This window comes from Echinops telfairi, unplaced genomic scaffold (assembly GCF_000313985.2).
Source record: "Echinops telfairi isolate 266 unplaced genomic scaffold, ASM31398v2 ScPeMD7_9;HRSCAF=40, whole genome shotgun sequence".
NCBI classification, from domain to species: domain Eukaryota; kingdom Metazoa; phylum Chordata; class Mammalia; order Afrosoricida; family Tenrecidae; genus Echinops; species Echinops telfairi.
In genome coordinates, this window is record NW_022103906.1 from 78139250 (window position 1) to 78150341 (window position 11092).

The following is an 11092-nucleotide window of genomic DNA, read 5'->3' on the forward strand; positions in this document are numbered from 1 at the left end:
AATGCCCTTTGCCTCCCAGCTCTTCCATTTCCCTTGACTTTCCTCCTGTCCCACTATCATGCTCAGTCCCCACCAGGGTTTCAGCAATTCCTCTTGGTTACATTACCCTACCAGGAGGCCTCTTTTCAAAGCAGTGTTGACTCTGCTACCCACAAATCTGGTGTCTAAAGCCAAGGGTTGCTTTTATTTAACACTATAAACCTGTGCTTCACACAATCTCAAATTCACTACTCTCAAGTTTTCATCAAAAGACTAATGAAGATTCTCTACAATGTAATGATGTCTCTAAAGTGAACTAGAGACATACATACACCATAGATTTTGGGCTCACACTTAATTCTAGGCCCAATCTAAGAACAACGAATTCCTATGACATGACCCTACTCTATCCTCATGAAGAGATCACTGACGATATGGGTGCTAAAGTATAGTGGGGAAACTAGATGGTGCCTGGCTATCAGAAAGAATAGGGGCTGAGGTCTTGAAAACTTGTCTTCTTCCAACAAGCAGTCATCTAAGTGAGGTATCGACTAAGTCCACATGGAAGAAGCACACCAGCCTGTGTGATCCAAAGATTCTGAATAATAAAATCCATATTCAAAGAATGGTATCAGAGCTTAAATTGTGTGAACACCTGGTTTGCAGAAAACTATGGATGACAGTGGAAGTCCAGAATCCATCTGCAGGGTCCACGCATGGATTAAGCCCCTGGTGAATTCCCACTGAGCATAGTCCAGAAATGTGAATAACCTTGCTATCAGAGAGCATTCTAATTTTAGATTAAAATGAACACATGTAATACCTCTTAACATGATTTCCCTCAACCTATTTTAAAGTTGTTTGTTTTTACATTTTCTGCTTTCATTTGAGGTTTTTCTTTTCAGTCAGTTGTTTTGTTTTGTTGTTTGCTTCCTGTTTACAACGACTACCTGTATATGAAACCCAGGATAGGGCATAATCATCTAAAGGGCATGGCAGGGAAAGTTAATAGGAGTATCGTACGAAAATGTCCTGAAACTGTGATTGTACACCTCTTCTTAATATGAATGAGCAATTAAATTGTGTATGTGAAATGTTTTTTTTACAAAGACGAACAACGATTGATTTCAGAGTCTCATGCTATCTCTTCCTTTAGAAAACCAACTGTATGTGGGAGTTAGTTTGTGAAAGACTTACATAATGTGAACTCCCTTTTCCCAGCACGTGTATGTGTGTGGCAAGTAAAATCACAAGGTCAGACTTTATTACTTGTTTCTTGTAGAAAGGCCATCATCAATTTCCAATTTAATCTTGACTTTCACTGCGATTCCATCACTGCTGGGATTCAGTTTGCAACCTGAGTGTAACTACCTCCCTATGTAGCTCTTGACCTTACTTCAAGTTATACTGTACTAGTCCTTTATTACACACGAGCCCAGGATCCACCTAAAGAGTTGGCATACACTACTTTCTCCAGAGTTTTTTTATTTGACTATTTTTATCATTGTAGACATTAAATAACTGAAGTCCCCTTCAAAGTACAGTCTCTAAAAGCCCATGAAGACAAGTGTGCAAAGCAGCTGTGTTTTATCCTCGGCCAAAGGCTGGTTAGGAGCAGGAGGACATGCAAGAGAATTACAAAGCGCTAAGAGTAACAAGTTTAAAGTAGAAACAGTAAGAAACTCGGCTAGATACTTTTCAAGAGCACTCCTCCTTTTTTAGAAGTCAGGCTGAGGCCAAATGGTTACATTAACTAGGTAATACTACAGCCCACATGGTAGTTCTGTGCTTTGGCACTCTTTTATCACCTGGCAGAGATGTCCCGTCCTACAGGGTTGCTGTGCATGGGCATCGACTTGAGGTCAGTGAGTGATACAACCACTCAGAAACCCAGGTGGCTCTACTGCTGGTCAGTCAGTGGTTCAAAACCACCAGCTGCTCCAAGGGAGAAAGCAGCCGACTAGATTTAGTCTCGGAAAACCTAGAGGTCAAGGGCTGCTGAATTACAATCGACCCCATGGCAGGTTTTTAAGCATTTTATTAAACTCATAACCAAGTCTAAAGCCTGATCCTAGGAAACTGTTGACACCATCTCTAAATAAAACTCCAGGGGCCGTGACACTGTAAACCAATTATGTGAGTGTTTATTCTGTAAAATGGGTTATTACCTGCTCCACCTGGCTGCGGAGACTGCCACTGTATCCTAACAGCCTCTCAAGGAAGTCTTTCCCATGATCACCCTCGACTTCAGGCCTGCGTTTCCTCAGCCATTGTTGTAGCTAGGTCTTAATCTTACACTTTCGAGGTGAGCTCTGTCGTTTCTCCCGGTCCAACCCATCCAGTCTTCTTTTCCTGACTGTTGCTCTCTCATCACACTCAAGAGCCTACCAGGTCTCCCCATTGTCTAGCCAGATTTCAGGTTTCTGACTTGCCTCTGCCCTCCCTTTGTAAAGCCCAACTGCCTTAGCCAGCCAACCCACACACCCAAGAACCAATACATGTCCAGCCTCTCAAGAGTCAACCCAATTGCTCGCACCAACTTAGCCTATTCTATTCATACAGCACTTCCGATTTAGGCCAGAGCTCTGATTTAGCACTTGTATATCCTTGGATGCTGACTAGGTGGAGGTACTGCAAACCCAACAGCTCTTCCTTGGGAGGAGGCTATGGCTGTTGGCTCCCCCACGGAAACGTGATGTAGGGTCGCTGAGAGAGATCAACTCAGCGGCAGAGTTTTGGTCTGGTATACACTTAGTGACACTGACTTCTGTTTTCTAAAACATCACAAAGTTAGGGCAGAGACTATGTCCCTTTCTCTACGCCAACACCAAAGGCATTCCATATGCTGCATTCTAAACATATAATCAGAAATATACTGGGGATGGGGTATATGAGCGAGCATGCAAGAAAATCCTGACATATCATATTACTTTAGAGTTTTTCCCAATGGCAAAGTTGTCCCTTATAATTAACAGAAAAACTAGGAGAAGCTTTAGAGAACCACAAACCCAAACCCAACTCATTGCTGAGTCGATGCGGACTCAAAGCGACTGCCACAGACCGGGCAGAACTGCCCGTGGGTTCCCGCGACTGCACCTCTTTAAGCCCGGTCTTTCTCCGCGTGGTTTTGAACTACTGACATTGTGGTAAGCAACCCGACGCATAACCACTATGCCACCAGGGGCCAGCCCTGGGTTATGGGCCCATGTCACCTGTGGGCTGTGACACGCCTAAGACGATTTTTTTTGAAAATGCACCCCTGGTTTTCCTTCCACAGGCTGAGGAAGTTATTATTTCCCTTTGATTCTACTTTCAGGGGAGAAAACCCCAAACTGTCTTCAACTCCATAAATAAATGAAAACCAAACCACATATTTGGAAATCAAGTTTTGTTTTTATATGAACAGAAGTAGACCATCTAGAAATATTTCAGTTTATTTAAATTGTTAAGTAGAATATGAAACCGAATTTGTAGCTAGTACCAGAGAATGGATTTAACTGTTTGGTGTTTAATGATAACAGCTTCTACACAGGATCCCAAGAGACTTACAGAGAAAAGGGACAAAGCCCTAATATTAAGCAAATAAAACTCATGTTTCAAACAGATTATACAAAAATTGATTTATACTCCATTTCCTTTTTTTTTTTTTGATATTTAGAAAGTGCAGATTTAACAAAGGTAGCCATACCCTTTCTATGTACAATGCCAATTTTAGCGATGCAAACAATAAAACTGTCAGTATGTTACCCAAAAATCCCAGTGTTCAGCTCTCAAACCTGAAGCCACTAAATTTAACAAGGATTAAAGAGAGTTAAAACTAACAGAGCTAGGGCCACATTCCAGGTCAAGGGAAGAAACAAGTATGTTAATCTAACAACAGTAGGTTTAACCTAAAACTTGTTGAGAAGCTTAACATCATTTCAGTATTATTTTTAGTGGAAAATCCGGGATTATTTGGCAATGCTGCTTTTACTAGTAGTAAACAATGATAAAGTCAAGTGAGGGAAGACCCAAGGACCACCACCAGTGAGGCATAGAGAATTGTTTTTAGGGCACTATCTGAAAAATTCATGGATCTCCATAGCAGATATGCCCCTTACGTTGTTGATGTGAGCCAACGGGGCATTAAGATGCTACTCACGACACAGAAAGGCTGTTCAATGGAAGCTGCTGTCCTAAACTCAGCCTCTGCTAGAAATGAATCATGCCATTCACAATTATTTCAAGAAAGGTGTCATGTTAGGATGCTAGCAGCGTAGCGAACTTAACTTACCCTATCCTAACGACAGGCAGGGAAGTCAGGCTTGGAAAACCAAAGGGAAAAAAGAACAGGCGAGAGAAAGTTGGAAATCGAGCGTATCTTTACCCGAATAGCCTGTTTGCCGTCCTTTTCCCAAATCCCTGGTAACACACGTTCCCAAAGGATGGGAAGATAGGACTTAAAATTAATAGTATTCCAAAGTTATTTCTAAATCTTAAGTAAAGACAACTTAACACTGAAAAAGTGTTCTTCAGAGACCAAATCTTACTACATTTGGCAATTAGTAATTTTCACTCCACCCGGTCTTTTTCTTCTTCTTTTCCTCCCTCCCACCCCCCTTTCAAAGACCTTTACTGGGCTACCAAACTGCTAGAGGTGTGGCCAAAAGGGAGACTACTTGAATTCAGATGAGGAGGGTTGTTCTAGGAATGGGAACAGGCCACACACCTAATTAGAAAGACAGGACACGACACTCTGCAAACACTAGTGCATGCACTAAACTCTTCCACGTTGGAAACTCCAAGGACAGGGGAACCGAGGAGGAGGAGGACACAGGCCCAAACAGTCCAGGAAGGAATGCTGAGACGAGAAGGAAGGACGGGCAGCTGAGAGGAGGCAGTCAGAGGTACCTTCTGGTTGACCCAGGCAAGTTAAACCAGTGCTTTGCGTTTCATATGACAAACCTACCAGTTTGTCCTTTTCATTTTTAAATAACTCAGGTCAGGGTTTGGGGAGGGAGAGGGGGAAAGCAAAAAAAAACCCAACTAACCAAACAAAAAACCCCCCAAAAACCCACAAGCAGCATGCAAGAAGAGAAACGAGGGGCGGGAGTGGCCAAGGAGAGGAAACGGTGGGCAGGAATCGTCTAAATATCAAGGCCACTTAAACTGAGACTCAGCAAACCAAAGGGATCGCTTCTGCATTATCCTTTGTCCTCAAAGAACTACTTTGAAATTTACAGCCGAGCAAACCACAAACATCTGAATGGGTTATGTTTGGATGATGTGTCTCCTGCACATGCTCCCACCAAAACGAAATAAAAGGAAACCTTTCCACGTAAGGCACAGGACAAAAGTAACCTCATTGACATATTCAGGGAGAAATGAGTGTTTTCCTGGCTTTTTGTTCGTTCCTTTTGCTATCGCATGTCTATAGAATATAGGGACTCAAACACATTATCCATGACAGAAAATTCCACTGTTGTACAAAATAAAATTGTTAACTCTAACTTTTATTCTTATACAATTTGCAGAATGGAGTTGAAGTGATTGCTATAGGTTTTAATGTTAAGAACCAGACTATAATACAACCGAAATGCGGAGGTGAGCTGAGCAAGTACATTTAAGAATGAAGTCAGTCACAGACATGATTTTTCTACACAGCTTTTTGTTGAAGTTCGAAGAAAATGATAAAGCCAGCAAGCAGTCACAGGTGAAAGAACAAATAAAACAGGGGACTGAAGAGTTATGATGAAGAACAAAAAGCATGTGTGTAGGGTTAAAAACGGGCAGAGTGGTTCATTTTGCAGCGAGAGAAAACGGGTGGTGGATGGCATCGGATGGTACAGGCGGACGCTCAGCAGCATTTGCTCCTCCAGCCTGTCCCGCCGCCTCCGCTGCTGATATCTACATTCTCACTGTTGGGCTCTTTGACAGGGGTCTGGAACGAACACACAAGGAAAGGACCCATAAAGAAATGTTGCCGGGGACAAATCCAGAGTCAACAGAAGCATTCTCATCAATGCTGATTTATGCAACGAAACGCAGTCACAGTCACAAGTTTTTCTCCACATACAGAGAAAGCTTTAGAAATTTCCTTTTACTAGTTTCTCCCGAGCTGTGAACAGCCCAGGGGCCTCCCTCCAGCCTCTGTAGTTTCTGAGACCATCTCTGCCTTAGTGCTTTTGGATAAGAGGGCCGGAACTCTTAGCCCTAACCTTGGATTGCTTCCTTAGAGGCTGGGTGGTGACCCAGAGTTGGGTCCTGTCTAGCTTACATTTGGGAAATAAAACCAGTCTTTTCTGTTTTGAGGCGGGACTCTGTATTGCAGTACCTTAACTTTAAAAGACACTCCCAATTTTGACATACTAATATCAGGGAGAGGTGTTGAGGGGAGGGGGGGGAGACAAGCTGTAGAATTCATGTTAAAATTGATACGGAAAATACACCAAAGGATACACAGTAGCAACCCTTAGGTCGGCTTATGGGCAACCTTAATTTTGTTCACTGCACTATATTAACTTTCTAAAACATTACTTTAAAATTTAGAATGCCCCCTTAAATGAGCAGCCTTGTCAGTAGATAAGCAGTATTTATTTTTTAGTGGTAACTTCAAGTGCAGTGAACCTAAGTATTCATAAGCTGTTGGATTTCCAGTACATACGGCCAAACTACCTGATAAAGATTTAGAACATTATCAGTACAGCCTTTGAAGGCGCTCCCAGTCAATACTACTCTCTCAAAGGTAACCAACATTTTAATCGGTTACCACAAATCAGCCCACCTCATTTTCTTACTTTCATATGCATAGAACACACTTTACGTTGGAGACATGGTGCTCTATGTATTTCTTATGTCTGACTTCTTTTCCTCAGTATCCAAGGATGACACACAGCTACTCTGCTGCCATGGAGGCCACTGCAGCTCCTGGTGAGCCTGTGTGCACAGAGCGCGGCTCCCTCTGCAGGCTCCGAGGCTGGGGCCTTTCTGAAACGGACTGCCAGGCCTGCCTTCGCAGGCGTCTTTCAGTGGGTTTGCACTTTCAGCTAATGTGTCCTCATTTTAGCAATGTTATTACCTCAACAAAAAAATTTTAATTTTAAAAATTTAAATCTAGTATTTTAGAAGAGATTGCTCCACTAAATCACTCATCAATTTAGCAGCTAAGCAAAAGTAGGAACTTACCTTTCGAAGGATATCTTCAGCTAATGTGAGGAACGCCTTTTCGATGTTTATATTTGCTTTTGCACTAGTCTCAAAAAATCTTATACCATGCTCCCTTGCAATCTAAAATAGAAGTAAAATGTTATCATAAAATTATCAAGCACGGGTATTAGCAGTTTAGAGGAAACATTAATATTCTAAAGGCAAGTCTTGACTAAATTATAAAAAATATCAGATTGTTTCAATGAGTCAAGATTATAGAGCTCTTTTTAAAAAGGCAATCAAAATATTACATATCCTATTTTGTTGTTTTAGCAGTCAGGGATTTACCGAGGGTAAGAGTTTCTACACGAGCGACTCTGCACTGGGTAAAGGAAAAGGAGCTCCATTGGAAGCATAACTAGGGTGGGAGAGACCCTCCATCAATGAATTGAGCATCACTGATTTTTATTTCCCCCTTTGTAGTTTAACCAACCAAGCCCACGGCCATAGAGCCCCTGTGTTGTAGTGACCCTGCAGGGATGCAGAGAAGCGCTCTCCAGGAGTCTGTCAGTCATTACAGAAGCAAACCTCCACGCCTTCCTCCTGCTGCTCCCATAGATTTGAGTGTCTTCGCTATTGAACATGGGAGAGAATCACTCAGATGATAAACTATGGTTCCAAGATGATAGGTGCACACCTGGCACATCCCATCCGCGTTGCTGTAAGAGCAAGCAATAGGAACAATCATCAGGAAAGGGCCGGCTTTACCTGTTCTCCTTTGCCTTTTGGTACAACTCTTTTATCGTCCATGTCACACTTGTTGCCTAGCAACATTCTTTCCACATCTTCATTGGCGTGCTAAAATGGAATACAAATTCACTTTTACACATTTCCATGAATCACGGTTTACTATTCTCTAAAAGAAACTTTCTCAATTTAGGGTACTGGTTTCTGTAAGTTCTGAACAGTTTTAAAGCATCCACCCTGAAACTACCTCATCCTAAAAACGGCTACAAAATAAACCCTTACCTGACCAAGGAACAGAAACACAACTGAGAGCTATCCTTGTCCACTATTCTTTTTCGCGTACATTAACAGTTTTTATGGCCTACAGTTCACAAATCATACCGTTCGATAGTTCAATTTTATTATAACGAGCGGTACAATCATCACTGCAGCCAACTTCAGGCTGTCAACTGTCCTTTCTCCCTATGGGAGGCCATCTAGGTCTAGGCATGCGCTCACCAAAAAAGGGAGGATACAGGGAAAAGAATATCCTACATGTAATATTATCATGGTTTTACTTAACGCATATTATCCTTGAAAAAGTTAAGTGAGAAATGTTAGAGACCTTTAAATCTCAAATAACACAAAGTCCCATGTCAGGTTGATTACCAATGTGTGTGTTGATGGAATTTCCCTTTTTATACTTCACTCTGTTGCTGTTGCTGACAATATACAACTTACAGAGCTTCAAAGCGTGGCTTTTTAGTAGATCACTGGGCCTTTCTGCTGAGGTGCGCCTTTGGATGGGTCTGAACCTCTAACCTGATGGTTAACAGCTGAGGCACTAACCATTTGCCCCAGCCAGGGACACCTAACTGAATTTAGTGCCTCTTGATTTGTTATTGCTATAACAAAGGCAACTTGGCAAATATCCAGTAACACACCAATTCCTAGTACTCTGTGGATGTGCTAAGAGTCAGTAAGTGTCATTCCCTGAATGTGGAATCTACAACCCCAGTGAACACACAGCAGAAACTTTGTGGGGCTGTAGAATGGCCCTGCACTCTGGAAAACAGGGCAGCACTTCCCCCCCAGAAAGCTGGGAATAGAAATAACATGAACCAGCGGAGCTCCCTCTATTTAGTGCTCGCCCACAAGAAAGAAGAGGCATGGCATGAATACAGGTGTATGCCCACCATGTTCATCGCAGCACTACACAGAGCAAAAAGATGCAAGTCACCTAAAAGGAAGGCAAGACGAACGCACTTTGGTACAGTCACACCACAGAACACTGCACAACGGTAGCAGAGTAACCAATCTACAAAACACTTCAACATGGATGAAGCTGGAGGGCACATCATGCTGAGTGAAATTAATGAAGCACAAAAGGGCAAATGTTGCCGAGACTGTTATTATAAAAAGTCAAGAAAAGGTTTTTACACTAAAGGAAACACATTATGGTTATCATGTATGGAAGAGAAAGGGAGGGAGGGGAAGTCAGAGTAGAGAGGTGTTAACGTTGGGTGAAGAGGAAGCCAATATGCAGTAAGAAGGAAGTTGGTAAAAATGATGGAGGCAGGGCAAGACAGGGGAGCTCTGCAAGAGTTAAAAGAAACAATGGCAAATACTGTTGCAAGCACAATCCTGCAATAGTGGGGATCACGCTGAGACAAACATGCAGGCTGAAGAGGTGAGGGAGGGAGAGTAGAGTATACCTATGGATATGTGTGTGTGCGCATGCATTTGACAAAGAATATCTATACATGTGTATTATCTCTGCAAATATATCCATGAATATGGTAAAGCATACAGGAGGCAAAGTTCTCAGATATACTCAACTCTTCGAGGGAATGAACTGCTGAGTTGGGTGGGGAATCAGGACCATAGTCTCGGGGAACACCAGGTCTACTGGTTTAACAGTTCAGGAAAATAATATTCTACATCAAAGGGGCAACTATTGGTCTATCCGGTCTGGAAGTCAGAAGAGGGATGAAAACTGGTGAGAGACACATGGAAACAGTCCAATGGACTAATGGACCACGATGAAGACCAGAACTAGATGGTGCCCAGCTGCATTGCCAACTGCTCTGAAAAAGGGTCACATAAGAAGACCCTGGATGGAGTAGAAGAAACAACTCAAAATCATAAAAGAGATCAGGCTGACTAGTTGGATAGAGACAATTAGAAATCCGAGACTACAGTCCTGAATCACCCCTTTTTAGGGGATCATTTTGTTGGGGGCTCTGAATCACTCTTTAAGTCTGGAAACAAACCCATTCCTGTGGTAAAATAATCAACAACTTAAGATCAAAAGGGCACATAAGCAGGAAACGGGAAAATCAGAATACGTGATAGTACACTGAGGGTGTGCAGTGGATGAGTCAAACAAAATATATGTGAATCACTGAATGCAAACCTGATGATCTACCCTGTACTTTTATGTAATTCACAATAGAAAGCATTTTTTAAGACACCCCCCCCTGAAACTCCAACTTTGTGGGTTATGAAAAAAGTACATTTTGAGGGAAAGATTCTAAATTCTCAAAGAGATCCACGACACGCCCCCTACCAAGAACATAAAGCCAGAATCATTACTCAAAAAGGCTCCCAGCCACTAGTTAGCCAAGTTAACTTCAAGAGACACTATTCTCTAATAAAAGTTACTTATCAAAATTAAAGGGATAAGAAGGCCAATGAAAGGAGGATCAAGTAAGGGAATAGGATGCAAATTAATGTGTTGGAGGATTTTGCGTGCGTGAAAACAATCATCACAATGCTTAAGCAATATGACCACCAATTTACAACTCTGCACCCTCATGTCCACATACATCATTCTGGGGCTAGAGAGGGGGCAGGTAAAATTACTTACATGTTTGTGGAATTCTAGAGCAGATATATGGCTTTAGTTCAAATATAGATTTAAAAGTAATCCTGAAGAAATAAAATCTTCAGTGTTCTGAACCCCTCCCTAAAATCGTGCCTACAACAGGGGCACATAAACACAGTGGTTACCACATTGGAGGGTTTCCTCTGGGTCCTGCACAGAGCAAATGGACTAGGTGGTAGTGCTTTGTCTCCCAGGACAGCTTTCTCCTTACTCAGCGCCTTGGCTTCTGGGTGGTTTAGGAGCCTCTTACTTAAAGGGAAAAGGACAGAAGGATGACAGCAAGTACAGGTCCCATGAAAACGTAGTCTCCCATCAGGAAGGTCTGTCAGTTTCAAACGGTCCTTTCTCTTTAGAACTAGCAACTTTTTTTTTTTT

The 11092-nt window shown here is 42.2% G+C and overlaps 1 protein-coding gene across 1 annotated transcript in view; it reads right to left on the reverse strand.

Moving 5' to 3' along the window:
* Window positions 1-3352: 3352 nt before the first annotated feature.
* Window positions 3353-11092, reverse strand: part of RAB10 (RAB10, member RAS oncogene family) — a 77593-nt gene continuing 69853 nt past the window's right edge. The window contains exons 4-6 of the mRNA XM_004696072.2: window positions 7873-7962; window positions 7144-7245; window positions 3353-5899 (exon numbers count right to left, since the gene is read on the reverse strand). Of these exons, the coding sequence (XP_004696129.1) occupies window positions 5816-5899; window positions 7144-7245; window positions 7873-7962 (276 nt within the window). The 3' untranslated portion in view covers window positions 3353-5815. The remainder of the gene's footprint in view (window positions 5900-7143; window positions 7246-7872; window positions 7963-11092) is intronic.